The sequence below is a fragment of the Ambystoma mexicanum genome, chromosome 2q (genome assembly GCF_040938575.1).
Source record: "Ambystoma mexicanum isolate Mex_15411 chromosome 2q, UKY_AmexF1_1, whole genome shotgun sequence".
NCBI classification, from domain to species: domain Eukaryota; kingdom Metazoa; phylum Chordata; class Amphibia; order Caudata; family Ambystomatidae; genus Ambystoma; species Ambystoma mexicanum.
Genome location: NC_090924.1, coordinates 541,573,998 through 541,593,684, shown reverse-complemented (window position 1 = coordinate 541,593,684; position 19,687 = coordinate 541,573,998). Strand labels below are relative to the sequence as shown.

Genomic DNA, 19,687 nt, shown 5'->3' with positions numbered 1-19,687 from the left:
GGAAATGGAAGAATACACATATATCCTGGTGAGATTAACCAGAAAACAAACAAATTACGGATCTCCTGTCCGGGTAGAAAGGGAACCTTGTGACTATGCGACCCGTGTGAATGAACTTGCCAAAACGGCCTTAAACAGCCAATGACCAAACACGGCATTTCACATAGCACTACAACAAAATGCTAACATGTATGTCCGATTCATGTATTGCATGCTATACATCCATAGTCACTTTCTGCAGTAATGTGTTTGCTGTAATTTCTTTCACAGTAATAGTTGCCCAGAAGAAGCACTTTATTGCCGAGGAGCACATACTGGGACAAATATATGTATATCAACCTATAACATTGGAAAAGTAGACATTGATATTTACATCCTTGTCCAGCAAAGAAAGAAACTGCACCTCTAGTAACTAACGCATGTTCCATTATGCAGAGCCCAGTGCTGCAGTCAGCTGCACGGGGACGGCTGGATGGAATATGAGCTGACCTCACACGCACTGTCACTAGACTCGACCAGAGCCGAGCGAGCCCAGAGGGGCTCCGGCCTAGCCCTCGCCAGCCACGAGCCCCTTCAGCTGCCCGCAACGGTAAACAATCATGCAATGCTCGGATTGGCCGATTCCAGACTGCCCTAGCACTTCGAGGAGAGACCGTTGTCAGCTAAGTGTTTTACAAATGTCACATAACGTAAAAGTCGACAAGTTAAATGTAACTTAAATATGTACCATATTATCTCCCAACGTAAATACATACAATTTGCACTTGTAGATAACCGTAACGCCTGCATGCAGGTATCAAGAAAACAAACGTCATAATGGAGCAATTGAATGTTCCCTCCTTAAAGTGTCATACACATATCTGTCAGCGAATGTGCATTGAGCAGTGCCAGTAAAACTTTATTGTAATGCAATAACTGTACTTTATCTGCAAGTAGGAACACGGCGGTCCCTTTAAACTCTCACTTTCCCCCACTGCACTGTTTGTGGCTTTGAACTTATCTACTTTGACTGGATTTTCCACGCACCAGCACAGCCGTGGGGGTATGTTATGAGTTTGAGATGGTTCACAGCCCCCCCCCCCTCCCCTGTCAGCACCACAGTAGAGGAGGCAGCTTTTGCTGCGGGGTGGGAGGGCTGGGGGGTGTGCAAGCTGACAGCGGGACGCACTGGGATCCAGGGGAGCAGCCCCCACCCCAGCCCCCGTAGGCTTGGATTGTTACTTGGCATTCTGGGACTTGTAGTTTTGGTTTTTCCCGTATGAACCTCGAATTAAAGAAATAAAACGGGCTGCTCGCGTTTCACAGGAGGAGCGAGGCATTTCCGATGTCTCTCCATTCGGATTGTTTTGTGCGGCATGTGCTTGTGTGCATGAGCTGCCTTAATGGAACTTTCCCCGTGTGTGTGGGTGCGGCGGCGCGCAGTCCTCACCCAGGATCTTTCCGTTCTGCGCAGCAACCTTCTTGCTCTCCTCCTGCAGGATTTTCTCCTCGGACTTGCTGGGCTTGGGCTGCCTCCTGACACACTGCATCCTGTTGGAAGAAGGCTGGGAGTGAGGGCGGTTGCTGCTCCTGCTGCTCCAGCTCCAGTTCCGCGCTGGTGGTGGTAGCGTGAGTTAGGAACAGCTCCGGGCAAGATAGAGCCACGGTGGAACGGGGGCGGGGCCCAGGGAGAAGGGGGCGGGGCAGCAGGCAAGGAGGGCGGGGACAAGATGGGAGGCGGAAGGGAGCAGGATCACTGGAGGTGGTAGATGCCCCCCTGCAGGAGGTAGGAGGAAAGCAGGCATACCGGAAAGGCACGTTTGCAACATACTGGAAGAAATGACATAAAAAGCAGGCGGGGTGGCTGTCAAACGAAACGTAGCCCTGCTCAGGAAGCAATGTGTACTTTTGGTCTGGGTTGTGTCAGGGTTTGTTTGTTTACCCGTTGACTTAGTGTGGCAGTACCTGTCTAACTTGCCATGTCCTAAAATGCATTGTGATGTATTGCACGGGGGAGGTGGAGGAAGTGAGCCGAGCACAGAGAGGGGAGGAGCGAAAGGTAGAAGGCAGGTGAGGCGGCACTAAGAGGATGTACAGTAATATGGAGTGGGTATGAACAGGAGCGTATAGCTAACCCAGTAACATGGGGGCTGGCGCGCTCCCTTGATTTCACCAGCAAGCTGTGCCATGCACCCAACGAATAAGGGCACTGTGGCTAAATGGCTACCGAAACAGCAGCTATAGATCACTGTGACTTGTCATCTTTTGCTTTCTAATGTCTTATAAATACAGACTATATCTCAGTCTTAATCATCTTTTCATGCCTCCTAGTCAAAAGGACTCGTTTGTTCTCTAGAACGAGCACCCCAGCTATCCTACACTCACATTAATAGCTTTCTAGTATAATTTTTTCACAATCTATGAAGCGAGGACCATGGCTCACACCTCAATGACACAGGAAGCTCCAGCCCGAGGAAAGCACTATAGAAATTGTCAATGTTCTTCCATACCTTTCAACACTGCACTCTGCTAAGCCGTGCTTGAGTGAGTCTCTGTGTAGGTCTTACCTAAAAGAATCAGTTCAATGCAATTCCCCAGAGAAGGAAAGGAAGGCTCAGAGATGCAAAGTGATTTGACAAGTATCAGTCAAGTGGACAAGCTGGGATTTTAGGGCAGCTTTTCTGCTTCTATAATTTGTCATTCAAGCAGTTGATGGGTAGCGTTAAGAGTCTGGTGGTGAAGAGCGGGTCCCTGGGATGGCCCTCATGTCCCCTATACGCATGGAAGCTCGAAGACTGAGAAACGGGAGACACCAGCCCCCAGGAGGGCCAGTACAGCCTACGTATGTGAGCAGATATTCTCTTAGACAACCCTTCAAACCCTATCCAGCTGATGTGTTTGCGGATACACGTGCCCCATCACTGGACCAGGTTGACTAATGAAAAATATCCAGCCGTGCTGATGTCATTAGTGACACCACAACCTAGTAACGTTAGTCACGAAGCAAACTCGCATCCCTGCATGAAGTTACACAGACAAGCACCTGCACACACAAAGAACATGCATACACAGTTCTGTAGACAGAGGACAGATACATGTACATGCTGTCAGAAGCCTTTTTCCCTTTCACTAGCCAAACACAGAAACGCAAGAAAGCAAAAAGTTCCACAGAGCAAGCTTGCAATCGCTTCACTGCAACGAACTATATGGAACTACAGGGACATATACAGAACGTGTAAGAGCTAAAGAGAATAAGGAGAATAATAGAATATATATATATATATATATATTATATATATATATATATTACACGGCCACAGTAGTGGCCGTGTAGTTATGGTTAAGTTGCTGTTTCCACAGGAAGAGAAATTTTTTGGGCGGCTTATAACTTCGCTCCCCCTGGACGAATCCTCACTAAACATTGCAAAAAAAGTATATGGGCCACTCTGAATTTTTTTGAAAAGTTTGGTGATGTTTGGTCCGTGGGGGGAAAGTTATAGGGGGTCCCAAAACGTCCTTTTTTTCCCCGTAGACTGAATGGGGGAAAACTTTGCGCACGCCTACAGCCCAAACCTCTGGATTGATTGTCATCAAATTTGCGGCAGGGGCAGGGGCTTGGTCCCAAAAGCGTGCTTTTGTAAATTTGGTGCCAATCCGTCCAGTAGTTTACTTTAAAATGACCAAAAAATATGTCTAAAAAATTAGTGATATCTATGTCTGTTCCGTGGTCACACTTCCCTGTTCACTCCGCGGACAAGATATCGATTGCCCAGGGGGGAGGCGTCATGACCGCGGACACGCGACGTCTTCGCCGATTGGCTACAGCGAGCCGTGATGTGCGTCAGAATGTGTGGATGCGCCCGAAATCTTGGATCCGAAGACAGCGCGGTCGCCACCAGAGGCGAAACGCTGTTTCGGAAATTGTTTTACTCTCCTACAGTGCGTGGGGAGGATCACAGAGTAAGAGATGGGTTAAATACTGTATTTGTTTGGGCGGCAGCTGGTAATGATGTATTCGCCATGCGAAATGGTGTTTGGGAAAGTCTTCTGATCACCTACAGTGCTTGGAGAGGTTCAGAGCGTAAGAGATGACTGAAATACTGTACTTGTTTGGGCGGCAACTGTTAATGATGTATTCTCCATTGCCTCCTTGTTCAGGATATTTGTACATGCAAAAAATGAGGGGTACTATAAGGGTAGTATTTCAGTCCGTGCTGTGTAGAGGCACCTTCAAAATGTTGGAAGGACACGTGTCGTGTTACTGACCATTCAAATTGAGTACATGGCATTATTACATTACATTTTCCTATGGGTCTGTTATTGATTAGTATACCACCATGGTTATAACATGTTGCGGTGGTTGTGGCCAGGTTCTAGAGTCTTGGATGCATGGCCGCAGGCCAAAGGCCATACTTTCAAGACTGTAGGCCCTGGCCACAACCACCGCAGCATGTCACAACCATGGATACACCTGTAGTATTGACTAACGATTAGATGGTTGTGGGGAGTGTGTACAGCACCCAAGAACAAAGTTATAAGCGCTGGAGGTGTAAGCCAGTGCACACCCACACATTGTAATATCTATGGGCATACAGCTAGGAGTGCAGTCTCTGGCCAGAACAAGTGAAGCAAACCACACCTATCAATACACCCATACTACTGCACATTACTGAGGTGGTTGTGGGCAGGATGTAGAGTTTTGGTTGCATGGCTGCAGGTTGTAGCCCATACACCATACTCCTAAAACCCTAGGCCCTGCCCACATCCACCGCATCATATTAGAGCAATGCATACACCTGTAGTATATGTTAGCATGTCAGATGGTTCTGGGGAGGGTGTACTGTCTTGGGTGCATAGCCGAAGGCCAAGCACCCAGAAACGACCTTATAAGCAGTGGAGTTATAAGCCAATTTTCACGTATACATTCAAATATATGCAGACATATATCCAAATCTCTAGGTCCAGCCAACAACCACTACAGCATATTAGACAGGCACATTAGTGGCTGTGTTGTTATGGTGGAGTTTCTGTTTCCATAGGAAGAAGACTTTTTCACTGCCTTATAACCGTGCTACCCTTGGATGAATCATCACCAAAGTTTGCAAAAAAAATTGTATTGCACACTGAGTTTTTTTTGGAAGGTTTGGTGATGTTTGGTGCAGGGGGGCGCAAGTTATAAGGGGCAGGAGTTCTCATAATGTCTCTTTTCCCCTTAGATTGAATGGCGAAAAAGTTTGTGCCCGCGAACATTTGACTCTTTACTTGATAGTTTGTACAACAGCGTAAAGTAAGTGAGCTTTTTTCGGTGCCCGCCTATGTTTTATTCATGTTTCAGTGTAGTCGGATATCGACAGTAACACATCGAAACCAAGACTGCATTGGACTTGACACACTCATGTAACAGTATTTCAGATGGTGACATTTGAGGGGGGCGCAATGGGATGTGGAAGCACAAAATGAAAAAGTGGAGCTTTTTTGTCACCAAAGCTATACCTTTAAATGGAAGTTCCTGGTTACTGTTCCACAAGCAATTACTGCGTATGGGTTCAAATGGGTTCAAATGTTTACATTTTATTCATGTTTTAGTGTACGCGGATATCGCCAGTATTACATTGAAAACTAGACTGCATTGGACTTGACACACTCATGTAACAGTATTTCAGAAGGTGAACTTTGAGGGTGGCAGAATGGGATGTGGAAGCACAAAATGAAAAAGTGGACCTTTTTTCTCACCAAAGTGATACGTTTAAATGGAAGTTCCTGTTTACTGTTCCACGACCAATTACTGCGTGTGGGTTAAAATGTTTTGGAATAAAATTGCCGTCAGACTGGCGTCCTCAGTTTTGTAAACTACGGCAACCATCTGCAGTGTTTGCTGGAAACATCGCTTCGGGATGTGTTTGGGAGTAGCAGTTCTCATAATTGGATTGCAATATGTTGCTTCAAAGAAAGAATGTATTTGGCTTCTGAGTGAAGGCCACATGAGTTGTTTTTTTGGTTGAATGCTCAATACGCCCGTGCATATGAGTGAATGTATAAGTGGCAATTGTTTTTTGACCTTGAGTGAAAAGGGAAACTTACTGGCAATTCACGGAATGAAAGGGTCAAAAAAAATAGCAATTGATAACGTTATGTTTTAAAAAGTTTGTAAGGGACATGAATATCAGTATACAAAGTATCTCCAATGCGATTACATTTGTGTGACTTGCACAAACAGAATGGAGGCAGTAAATATTGTGTAAGTTTAATTTTGCCCACTCTACAGCAAACCATGCTTTATTGTTCTCTTACCGCACATCTAATTAATATATAATTGTCGTATTATCTTTCTGCGCTATTACATTTTTCCAGTAATATTGCAGAGTGCCCAGGTTGTACATTTGTAGTGTATGACTGCACTCATTCTTTCTTAGTATTACTATTTCTTATTTGAAACGTTAACTTTGTCCACATAGCTTTGTGTAAACCTTTGCACGTTTTTTTAGTCTTCTTTGAAATCACGCAACGTCATTTTTTGTTCATTCTCCCTTCTTTTTCGTTTCATAACTGAATTATCCTCTTCCTTTGTAGTTGGCATTTTTTTTTCTCTTACGTCGCATGCAAAATCTTGGCGTTTGTAGCTTGCCACTATAGGTACAAATGGACATTATTAACATTTTATTAAAATGTCATATTTGAACACTTACATTTGTGTCATACTTTGCACATTTTATGTGTCTTTTTTGAAATTTTTTGGTACATGTTGTTTATTGACACGTATTTTCTGTAACCTTTCCCGCCTAGGTACATCTTGCCGTATCGTGCGTGTCATGGGTTCCAGTTGCCGAGTGACGGCTTCTTCGGACGGCAAATGCAGCTGCTGGTGAGCGGTTGCCTGTCCATAACAATTATGTGGAAAGAGACTTTAAGCCCGCTTTGTCCTTACGCTGAACTCGCTATGCGGAGCAACGTCACATCATTATGGTGGTGTCGGATGATGACTTTTGGGAAATCACTGTGGAAACAAAGCGACTGCTTCAACGAAGACCCCAACATTTTTGTCTGCCAAAAAACAACGTGTTCGTGATCTTCGACATTTGCAATGCCGCCCTTACAAGTATTGTTATGATTCTATTGAAAATGACCTTACTCCGATGGTCTCTGCCAGTTTATTGTTAAATAAACCTACTTTGCCAACTGTAAAATGTTCACGTTTTCTTTTACATTCAACTGCATCATTTCCAACTGTAAGTTATTAGGTTGTACATTGCTGTATGTTTATTTACAAGTGCGGCGTCACATACTTGTGCTTTTTGCAGCCTACCATGGAAAGGGAAGAGGGGCTATGTATGGAATAAACGCCTTCCCTTTCTATGGCAGCCATCTTGAAAGAGGATTTCATTTTGTAATCCGACCTGCGAACGCCACCCCGGATTACAACAAGTAATCATCCTTTTCAGTAGCACATGTTACTGCTTTGCTAATTTAGAGTATTACTGGCAAACATTATTGCGTCTATGTACTTTACTGAGAAATATGCAGTATTTGGAGTGTATGCACATTTATTTTATTTTTCATTACACTGTGAAAGGTTGTTATTAACGCATTATTATCCTTGTTTATGGGTGGGTTTATTTTTTGGCACGGCAGGCAATAAGGGAATTTGCGAACAGCAATGAGCAAAAAGGCAATAAACGGTAATATGGGTTGGTAGATGTACGGCGAACATTTTGTCCGTTTGTTATGTGCAAGGTAGCGCCACTGTTTCTTTTGCTTTCACATTACACCAGTGCTGCTGTTTCTTAGGGAGGAAGGATGCTTTTAGCTGATGTCTTTTTCACATAAGTACCATTTTTGCTAACAATATATAATGTGTAGTGCATTGGTAATCCCGGCATATCAATACGTGTTGGCGTTGTGTACGGCACATGTTGAGGGTGGACGTTCTGACATGAATATAAAATCTATTTCCACACTGCCCATGAGGCATAGATGGTACAGTTAAGTGTTTACTGATTTTGGGACATGTCACAGTGCTGTACGCCAGCATACTTTCATGTGGCATTCTTCACAAGGTGTATACTGTTTACCAAACGACCCTTGCTAAAGGGACGTTATGGTTACGTTGCCCTACTGAAAATCTGTGACATGGAGTACAAAATGTCTTTCTTAGCAAGACCTTATACTTAAATTGTCCTACTAAAAACCCGTACAATTCACTAAAAAAAAACTTTGTTAAGGTGGCGTTATGGGTTGCGCTACTAACAACCTGTGAAATTCACTAAAAGTTTTTTACAAATGTGACATAATACAAATATCACATTATGGTTCAAAGTAAAACCAAAAACCCCCTGAAATTCGCCAGTTATGGTACGCTAAGCAACCATAACTGCCCGCACCACTGTGCACTGCTAACAGTAACACCCAGGACATCAAAGATGACATCACAAATGTGCATTGCAACTTGCAGGCACTCTCTCAGGTTAGGTGGCTATACCAGTGGCAACAATTGGGACACACAGTCTTTCTCATCACCTTGAGAAGGTACACTGAGCATTGTGTACAGACCAGGGTCACAGGTCTGAGGAGGCCTGCTCCAGCCAATCAGGGAGGCCACATCCTGGGGTGGTGTGTAATGGGCAAGGGCCAATTACCATCCTGCAACCGTGCAACAATGTAATAGATTGTTTTTGGGGGAAGTCTCCTGCAAACCCACCTAACATGGAAGGACCAGTGAGACCACTCATATAGGGGACACCTATAGGTAATAGTACCCAAGCTACCCAATAGAACACACTCTTAGGTTTTTGGGGAAAGGTTAGCTATTGTGATTTCCTAATACAATAAAAGCTCGTGACACAGACTCAGGAGCTGTGATTGCTGGAGAATATTGTTTTTCCTGCCAGTTTGGAAAATAAAGGACAGTTGTAACTTGCCCTTGGCTGAGTCCTCCGTCATTGCCGGAGGAGGGTTCATTGTGCCCTGGGTAATCTGCTGAGCGGTGACTGTGTAGCGCAAACTCCAGTCCTCTTGCATATCCTGTACAGTGGTGCCATAAAAAAGCAGCAGTACCAGAATTATGCTACATTTCCCACACCGCCATGCTACAAGTTTAGAGGTAAAGGAAATATCTCCAGCACTTAGCTCAAGGCATTTTCCTGCAAATTATCTCAAACAATTGGTAGAATTACTGCAGATGGAATTACCTCATGTGGCAATTCCTTCAAGTTCTCTGTGGTAATTCCTTCAAGTCCTTAATTGGAGTCCTGTGGAACTCCATGGATGTGGGCTAATACCACATTTCCACCACTTGGAATTGGGTCAGTTTACCACCATTATGAGTGGAAGTGACAGCAAATTGTATCTGTTGAAATAATCACCATGCTTGTACTGACCCTCTATAAATCTTCCTATCCCATCTTTAATTTTACTTCAACATTGAATACTTTTTCATATAGTTGTCTTTCTAAACTACTCTAGCACTATGTGTTAAATAAAGCTGACTTGCAAAACACGAACCACATGGTCAAACAACCTGACAATAAAAAGTATACTTCCCTCTGAAAGTGCAAAAGGGTACACAATAGAATATGTATCTGCACAATTATTACAAGTCAATCCAGCAAAGTAGTTAAGTTAAAAACATATTTGTTGGTGTCCACACTACAATGAAAGAAGGGGACCAACTGTGTATGTATTAAACGTTTTGAAAAGTGTTCAAACTGTGTATACAAAAACAGAGGTCTACATATCATTTGGTGAATGATTAGTGGGGTGTGTTGAGACGCATGCAACAGCATATATCTTAACACGCAAGACTATGATGACTTCGTAATTCAGTGGGTTGAGACCCTGCTCTGTTTGTGTGTGTGTGTTTGTGTCTGTGTCCTGCAAAAAGCATACAAACCACACACTTCCATCTAGTAGATCCTATGCCCTTTGCTCATGGGGACACAAAGAAGGGCAGTTCGCAGTCTACTAGGTTATACTGCCAGAAGCATAGCTCAGCCAGGAACTTTAGGGGTGTAATTATGATGAGATTTCCTACAAGCAATGTGGGGAAGTGATATAACATGGACTGTTTAGCCGCATAATAGTAAATGAAATGTTACTTCTGAGTAAGAACATTTTGAAGTCCAGTGATGTGGGCAAACTAAAGGACCGTTTTGTTATCTAACTTGATTACTCCTTTTACACTCACTTCAGAAAAACATATAAAGGCAGAGCTACTGTTATTGTTCAATGGAAGGTATGAGATTTTCCACTGGCCCTTTTTAAATTTATGTTTTACAACTCATGCCATTTTACACCCTTTCACAATAGTGATGTTTAATGTTCTCAACATAAATGCTGATCAACAAGTACCAGACATACAGGGTGAAGCAGGCCTAGTGTGTATTGTTTGGATTGTAAGCAGATGTCGTTGCAGGATCTCAGGGTTCTGGTTGGTTTGTAGATGGAACGTTTCTTTTGAATAAATTCCGCTCCCTGCCCGTGTATTCCTCTGTGCATTATGCACATTGTTTTGAAAGTGATTCTTTTTTGACCGGGAACCAATGTAACATCCTGTGATGTGATCTGTTCTGTTGAGTTTAAAGAGAAGTCTGGCAGCTGCGTTTTGAATTTGTTGCAGTTTCCTTAGTAGCTAGTCTGGCATTCCAAGGTATATGCTGTTAGCATAATCTATCCTAGACATGAGGGATATGATGGCCAGTGTTTTGTGTGTGAATGAGAGAAATGGTAATGATTGTTTTAATCATTTGTAGGTGGGTGAAGCACTTCTGGATTCTCGTATTAAATTGGGGTTCTACTGTTAACTCTTTGTCCATGATGATTCAAAGGTTTCTTATAGCTGCAGATGGTGATTGTAGGATTCCCAGTTCTATGGGCCATGGAATCCGCTGATTGTTTCCTCTGTCTTCAGGTGTAATCATGATTTGAGTTGTGTCTGGTTTAATTTTGAGTTTGTTGATGTTCATCTATTGGTAGAGCTCCTTGAGATACTCTATTGGGGTGCACTCCCTTCTTGTAAATCACTGTATTTGAAGATGATTTCTGTTTCATCTGCATGTTAGTCCGTATTTTTTGATGAGTTTGATAAGCGGTTTCATGTAGATCTTGAAGATTAGCAGCAATGAGTCTTGGGGTACTCCACAGGTGGTGTCCCGTGGTGCGGATTTGAAAGGTTTTAACCAAACTGTTTCTCTTCTTTCCGAGAGGAAAGATTTGATCCAGAGCAGTGCTGTGTCAGTGAGCCCTATTTCTTCCAGACTTTTTATTAGGATGTTTTGGTTGATTGTGTCAAAGGCAGCCGAGAGATCCAGTAATATCAGTACTGATTTGGTGTTGGAGTCTGCATTCATCTTTAGATCATCCCATATTGAGACTAATGCTGTCACCTTTCCTCTTAAAGGTCTGAAGCCTACTTGTGCCAGAGATTTGATGTAGGCCATTTTGAATGCCTTTGGTACTCTCCCTGTTGTAAGTAATTGATAGAAGAGGTTTAGGTAGTATTCTGATGGTGTGTCCTGTGCAAGGATGGATTTATAAATGTCTGGAGGGCAGGGGTCAGTTGAGGAACCTCCCCTGTTACTCTTTTTAACCAGGGTTATTAGTTTTTCACTTGCCATCTGTTGGAAGCAGCGCATTTTGTATTGTGGTTCACAAGGGGAATGATGAGGTGGTCACTCCATAGCATTTGGATGGCCGTTGCTGTTGTGATCAGGTTGTTTTTGGTGAAGGTTGCGTCCAGGGTGTGTCCTGCTGTGGGTCTCACTCCTTTCACCATCTGTCGAAGGTTCATGGTCTCGAGTTGTTTGATTAACGTTTTTTGCGAGTTGGGCTTCTCTTCTTCGAACCATGTGTTGAAGTCCCTGAGAATATTCATATGATCATGTTTGCTGGCTAGATTAGTGACTGCTTCTGCAAAGGTGTCTGAAGGCGGCATCGTAGGTTGGAGGCCCATAGAAGAGTATGAATGTAAGGTTTGATTGTGGGCACGTGGTAAAATGGAGGATGAGGGATTTGCAGTTCTGGATGTTTAAGGGCTCTGCTGTTTTATTTTTTAGGTGTTCCTTGTAGGCTACTGCAAGGCCTCCCCCTCTTTTTCCTTTTTTGTTCGCCTGCTTGCATTTGAAGTTATTAGGTAGGCAGCTGTGTATTAGGACCTGGTAGTCTTCAGCAAGCCAGGTTTCTGTGATGAATTGGATGTCAATTCCTCCGTCACAGAGCAGGTCGTAGATCTAGGTTGCGTGTTTGGACATAGATCTGGCGTTGATTCGGTTGCAGTGTAGTTTTCTCTTTTTAGTCAATTGATTTGTTCTGACTTGCATCTTTGGGTGGTTTTGTTGGTGGTTCTTGTTATCGTCTTTGGGTTGTTGAGGGTGTTCAGTTATTCTTGTTTCATTGTTGAATAGGTCGGTTAGGTTTCTAATTGGGTCCATGGTCATTTCAGGCTCATCTTCCGATTCAGGATGGTGTTGGCGGTTCTCTTGGGGTTTGCTGTTGTATGGAGTGAGGGTGCAGCTTCTCATACTTCCAGTTGTTTCTGCCTTTTTTCTAAGGGGTTCTGGTATCCTGCTTTCATGTATGGGCATCTGTTCTGTTGATCCGGTTGTTGCAAGGTATTGTGTAAGGTAGAGTGATTTTAGTCTTGTTTTCAGGGTGGTTCTTATTCCTGTGATGGTCGTGGCAGTGCTTTCTGATGATGTTCTGGAGTTTGTCGAGGTAGGGGTCTGATGTGGTTCCCTTTTGGATATCCTTTCTTGGTACTTTCTTTCGCATCGGCTGATTCTCTGATGTGGTATGGTCTGGTCTTCTGGTATTTTTCAGGTTGCCTCATGGTTGCGAGTGGCTTCCTGTGGTCTGGGGTTATTTGGGTTTACAGGGGCATAGGCCCTCCTGTGTTCATTATTCTATGTTTCTTTCTGCCTTGTGGTTGTCTGCCTTGTTGGTTTTGGGATCTGTTGCTTTCAGTGGTGGTTTCCTAATGCATTTTCTTTCTGTGGGTAAAGTAGGGGGTGTTGAGAGTGGGTGAGTTGAGAAGGTGGTTGGCAATGGTCTTGCGCTGTGTATGGCCTTGATGAGTTGGCTCAGGTAGTTGTGTGGAGAGATGGTAGATGATGGGCAGGACTTGGAAGGGGTCCTAGTGTCTCCGCTTGGGGTAGTTTTACCAACTAGTCTGATTCTGCGTTCTGTCTTACGTACGGCTCTTGATTTTGCTGGTGGGATTGCCTTCCTTTCTATACTTGTTGATTGTTTCCTGCCTTTCGCCTGGGTGTGAAGTATGGCTGACTAGTGCAGTTGGTTTAAATTCTAGTAGGGCTAAAACACAATTTGCCCAAGTGCAAGATATGGCTAACTCCCAAAATCTGTTCAAGTGTGAGATATCGCTAACTGACACAATTCACCTACGTGTGAGATAAGGCTAGCTAACACAGTTGGTCTAACATCAAATAGGGCTAGAACAACATTTGCCTAAGTGTGAGATATGGCTAATTAACAAACTTTTCCTAAATGCAGTAACGCCTAGATTTGGCACACCTGGATAGAGCGAGAATGGCCTAAAATGGGGGCACAGTAAATGCAGTAACACTTAAAACTTGTGGTTAACAAAGCAATCCGGCTAATAGAGAGGGCGGGGGTGGGGGGGGCAATTAGCACCAAAGTGCATAAAAAACATTTTGGCAAAATAAGAAACACAACACATTTTGATATTTGGGAAACATGTTTATGATAGCGATTCAAGCATGAAACCTTCTGAGAACGTAATTCACGCTAAACATGGTGCTCTATTCATTTGTCACTAGACTTAACATAACAGTACAATGTATGCAAACCATGAGATATAAATACTCATTTGGATGCCCTTTGCCAGGAGGAGCCTTTGACAGGCTGAGTGGAGAATAATGTCAACATTCCATGAACATATTCTTTCTACACAATTCTTAATGAGTGGGGGTCTCCTGAATTTGCTCTAAGGAAAAATCACATCAGCTGATTATTAATGGGGGACAGAAGGAGCTACGGCTCCGCATCCGTTTTTGGAAACATCTGGGACTGTGTTCCGGCTAACTCCGGCCCACTTAAAGCTTTGGAAGAAACTAAGATCTGATAGACTACAAAGCTTGGGGTCTCGTTTGTCGCAGATATGGGAGAGTGCAGTAGGGCTAAAGACGGGAGCTTACTCATGGCTCAATTAGTGTTGATCTGCTAATGGGTACGCCTGTGGTGGGTGTCTGTGGGGAATTTGTGTGTGCAATGTAAGGTGGTAGTGCATCTTGGAGGGGAGTAGGCCATTCATTGGCAAAACAACCTGCACTCCTACCACTGGCCTTCTGGAAACAGGTTAGTGTTCTCTCTCTCCCTCCATCTCTCCCTCTCCCTTCCGTTCTCTCTTTCCTTCCCTCCCTTTCTTTAACAAGATAGGATCTGCGGACTGGCAGATGGGGGAAAGGGAGCAGTCTGGACATGTTCAATTCCTGTGCTCCGTGGCCTGCAGGGACTTTTGCCTACTGGACTCAATGCCCATCGGGGCATCGCAAGGCATTTTTCAGATATTCGTCATGTGTTCTGAACAGGGGCCAGAATCCCTGCTCATTTCTCCCAGGGGTCTACTCTACTGTCTCCCACAAGCCTCAAACTCTTCTCACCTCGTGCACACAGCCACAGGGCAAAATGAAACCCTCCCCGCCCTTACCGGCCGGGACTCACCGGGTGGGACCCAACATTCTGTTTACAAATCATGCTCTGCAGGAGTGAGACCGCAAGTGAAAGCGGAGCAGAATGTTCGCATTTCTTTTAGCTTTTATAAAAATAGCACTCTAGTTCTCACAGCGGTCAACTTTCCATGTGCCCATAATTTTGCCAAGGTTGTGAACTCTGGCACAAGGAGAGAATTGCTCCCAAGATCTTGCAATGTCAGGGTTGCAGTCAAATTAAGGTTGTGGTGAAGTCAGAGTTGTGGTGATGTTAGGGTTGTGTTGGTTCTCCTGCAACAGTTACTGGGTTAGCAAACGGGTAAGTGGGCAAAGGAGCTTGGTAGGAGGGCCTAGCAAGAGTGGGGTGGAGATTGGCTGTCTGTTGCTCTAAGCGTAAAACAATCCGCTTAGCAGCTAAGCAGTTGTCTTACAGTAAAGAGGTCTGTGTTGTCTTTGTCAGAGAATTATCTCCTGCTGTGGAAGAGACACAGCATGAGAGAATTCTCTGACAAAGGCAACATAGACCTGTTTACTGTTAGGCAAGTGCTGAGCTGCTAAGTGGACAACACGTATTCAACACATAAATGCACATGCTTACACCAAAAACAGCCGACATGATGAAAGAAGTGGATCTGACCATTTGATCATGGTTTTCCATTGAGTGTTGACAGCAAAACGTTCAAATGAGCACACGCATGTTTTTTTTTCTTCTCTCCTTTAGGTTGTGCTGTGTAGACACCCGGCGGCAAGCTTGGTTGCTCAACAGCAGTCAGAGGGCAGGTACCAGCGGCGGTGCAGGCAAAAGGAGCCCAGAGGCACCCATCAGGGAAATGCAGCAAAGTGAAAGGAGGAGCTTCAGTGGCGCCACCACTGTCGATCTTGCTTGAAACACGCAAACCTGCCATGTACCTTCTTAGGCGGACTTTTGTAGGCTTGCCAGGTCTGTAACCTGGGAAGCCCCGGCTCACTTAAAGCCAAGCTGCGAGTTTGTTTCACAGTTTACAGTAGGTATTTCCTTGTTATAACTCTTCAAAGTCAGTCTTCCCAATTCGTTCCAATAGGAGATACAAGTGGCCTTGCTTCCTATTCTGATACTGAAGGTTCTCTTCGGCCTTGTTATTCTAGGCTGGGGCATAGATTCTGCCACTGTAGGCTGTTGTGTTGAGTACTGGGGGCAGGGGGTCAGGGGAAGAAGCAGGTCCACAGCACAGAGAACAGGAAAAGGCACAGGCTAATAGTAGTTTGCCGTTCTACTCTCACTGCTTGTACTCCACTCGAGTGCTGGCCTTCCATCAGGCTGTGGCATACATGGCTTTGCTACTGGCAGGAACAATGACGCGCCCTCGAAGGCGGCTGCCCGGCCAACTCCTGGAAGGTTTATCGGGGGTCAGTGTTGTGTATGCCCTGGGGTGATGTGGGAATAGGGTGCAGAACACGTCTGGCGCAAAGCAGCTATCGCCTCGTTCTCCCACTTAGGATGGGGCCTTGAATGTTCATTCCATGGTGTCTCTGCGTTGCGCCCCGCCCCATGTGTGTGGGGGTGTATGTCAATGGGAGGCTTGGATGGAAGACGCTGTCCACGGGCTGCACCCATAACATCTGCTTCAACTTTGGTTTGAAACTAGGCTACCACGCAGGGGTGTTGCTAGGTCTGGAAAAGGTCCGGGGCTAGCTAGCCTTTTTGGTTGTAACCCCTGAGCTTCTATCCGGGGCTACAACCAAAAGACCCGGGGCTATAGCCCCCTCAGCCGCCCCAAGCAACAGCTCTGCCCACGACTCATCCGCCTTACTGGTAGTGTATGGGCTCAGTGTCCTAGGTCACAGACGAGCCCTTCAGCCTCGGAGGAATGGCAAGGCACCCCTTTTGAAAGGCAACTTAATCCCTGATTCAGGATTGCAGACAAAGGTGAGAGGTAACAGGACCTCCTCTGTGCTCCCCCCGCCCCCCGGGCTGCTTTTGGCTCTTCTACATCGCAGAAGTAAACCCGGTCCTCTAGGATGTGGGACACTGTCTTTGGCCTTAGTTCATGCTGTTAATGTGGGTTTACCCCCAAAATACCGAATAAAAAATGCTGAATGCGGTTTTTTGTCGCATTCGGCATAGGTAAAAACTGCTGAATCCGAAAATACCGAACTAGGTGAGCGGGGGTATCCCCCCCCCCTCCCCTAGTTGGGAATATTCGGGTTTGGGAGTTACAGTGGTGTCCCCTGCATACATGAAAGGGAAAGCGGGGGACAATTGCACAAATGCTGGAAAGCTCAAATTGCAAAATGCGACAAAGTGGGCGTCGCTATTTTGTAGTTCTCGCTTTTGGGAATGCGGTATGATAAAGTAGATCCGTTATTGTAACATGCAGAGCCCCTGTGATGTCCTGTGCATAGCAGATGTTTGGGACACCGTTGGTACAGATGGACTCCCATATCGGCCACAAGCAGGGCTGCCACCAGATAAGCTGCCTGGGCTTGTTGCACTTACCCCTGTTCCTGATATGGGTGTTAAGTGTAAGCGAAGTGGCTTCAGAGGGGGTACTGGATCCCGTACTAGTGCCTGGTCTCATGGGTGGATGGTGGGTCATTTAGCATTGTATTTCATGCTTATCCTGGTGTACTATGTCCTTGCATGTTCCTCTATTCCGCTGTCCATTGGTATGGAAGGAGTCCTGGAGCTGGGAGAGGGCATGTGGAATTGACCCAACGGCTGGCGCGCAGTGTGATTGGTGCACAGTCCGTGGAGGAGTGTGGGATTTTCAGTATTTCTCTGGAATTTGTACAGTTTCATGCACAAAGCGGATGACTTTGTTTGGGTGTTCTCATGAATCTTGAGGCAGCTCGATTGGCCCGCGGCTCGCAGGAGATCATGTGGGTGTACGTGACACTATGGCAGTCCAGCGAGGTTCAGAATTCTTGACCTTAAAGTAGCCCAGGTTAGTCAGCCTAGATCCCTATGGTGTTGCTTGGTTATTTTCAAGTTTCTGGATCACCGCTTCAGCACCTATGGATTTCGGTGTCTCTGATTATTCGTGTGTACCACCTGGCAGTGAGCAGAAGTCCATGCTGATCTTATCCCATGCTTCATCCTCTCCTATTTGAATAAGATCTGGTAACAGTCCAGTGAGCCGGTGGTCTTGCACAGAACGAAGCTGTTGATGTGGTCAACTCCGGGAACCTGTACTTCTCCCACTGGTGCCCTTTGGTTTTGGTTTTGAACACACATTGATGTTTTTCGTGGGCTAGTGGAATGACTCCTGCTCAAGGAGGCGGGAATTAATTTTCTCGTGCCTGTCCGTAGTAGGCCTTCATCGGCCCGTGATAGTTCATTGTGAACCGTGATCACGGCTTCAAGGAGTACTTTGACTCCCAGAGGGAGTACTTACAGAGTTGAAGTTCAGCTGCTGATGGAGCACTGTTTTCCACTGGCCTGAATCCAGAGATACTTGGATGGTTTAAGTGCATTCATCATTTTCATCCGACTATACAATTTTGAGCAAGTATGCTGCTGTGGGAAGCACCATTTCTGTAACAGTGCACAGGTGCACCTGTGTATAGTAGACCTTTTGCACTACTTGATGGGTTATTGGCCTTGCGTGATGGGACATGTTGTCTGCTGAGTTATCGGTTTCTGGGCCGAATTTAAACTCGAAGTTAGAGCGTTGATCTTTATATCTGGTTGGGCAGTCAGGGACCACTGCCATGGCAAACTGGTACACGAAGCTGGTGGTCCATGGCAACCTTGAACCATTGTCCATAGGTGCATAGTGAAAGTGCTTGATCTTGGCCAAAGTATCGCAACCTTGATGGCTCATCTTTCTATGTGGGCATACGATTGTTTTGTGGGGGCGAGTGTTTGGCAGGCATATGCAACAGTGTGGAATTTGTCTGAGCTATGACAACGCCGAATCCATGGAGGCTATCGTTGATGTGCTGCACGCAGAACAAAGTGCCTCAAAGCACAGCGCGGAGAGACTGGTAAGTGAGGAATATATAGATGGCAGAGATGAAAAAGGTGAATAGGAACTCAATATTTCCTTTTGTAGCAGACCACGGTGGTAGTCCAGTTGCCTGAGTATTAGGAGGATTTCTCTAACCCTGGTCTGTAGGGTAGATCACGCAGCACCCAGCAATGCCTTGGCTTCTGTTGCAGATTCAGAACCCAAGCCCCAGCAGAGCCTTTGTCTTCTCCCTAGTAAGTTCTTGCTCATCTGCTTTGGGAAGGTGCAGAAACCCCAGTCTTTGTGGAGAAGGCCAAGAGACAGAGGAGTACAAGACCTGCAGCAGCCCATGGCGCTTGTGCTCCTGTGTGCCCCATGCCCTTCTGCAGGCCTTGCGCCCTCTAGCAGAAGCAAGAGGAATGGAGGAAGACTGGAGGTGCGGGAGGAGGCAAGGGAAGGCGAATATAGGGTAAGTGAGATGATGTTCGGGCTCCTGTTCAGACCAATTTACTCACCCTGCCCACACCCACTGAGAAGAGGGCACCACTGAGCTACTCCTGGTTTGGGGGGGGGGTAGATCTCCCGTTACTAGACAATCCCGACGTGAAATTTTGAATGGGTGTTGGTGTATTTTAGTTTCCTCTCCCAAGAATAATTATCCTGAATAACAATTCAAAGAAGACACAAAGCAAATCCTCAATTCTGCCTCAGACTGGGCCTTTGTGAACTTGAAATAACAAATGTAATTTAAAATTCACCTAATTTTTACGCAAACTGGACCTTGCCTGGACTCACATGTCCCTCATTTAGGATCAAACTATCCTCATTGGGAATCACATTGTTCCCCTCTCGAAGCCAAGATGGTGTTTACTCAATCTAGTATGTGCACACACTGTAATGCCAAATGCTTGACTTTAGGATGCAGAGACGTCGATTCACTAAAATGCCAGGGGTAGCGGGTGACATCATAGACCTGATGACATCACAGGAAGTGATGTCACTTGACCTTTGACTTGGATGGTGTCAGTTAGTCTTTAACCCTGGTGAAATTAACAAAGGTGGCTTGCGGGAGTAAAATAAAGCGCATAAACGTCAACATTT

At 45.3% G+C, this 19,687-nt stretch overlaps 1 protein-coding gene across 2 annotated transcripts in view; it reads right to left on the bottom strand.

Annotated features, from left to right (window-relative positions):
- The window catches only part of PLCD1 (phospholipase C delta 1), a 447,477-nt gene that overhangs the window by 352,933 nt on the left and 74,857 nt on the right, over window positions 1-19,687 (bottom strand). Inside the window, exon 1 of one of the 2 annotated variants that reach the window (XM_069647687.1) lies at window positions 1,430-1,621. The exons of the other annotated variant lie outside the window; for it this stretch is intronic. Within the exon in view, the coding sequence (XP_069503788.1) occupies window positions 1,430-1,529 (100 nt within the window). The 5' untranslated portion in view covers window positions 1,530-1,621. Of the gene's footprint in view, window positions 1-1,429; window positions 1,622-19,687 lie in introns of those variants that run through there. 2 annotated transcript variants of the gene reach the window in all.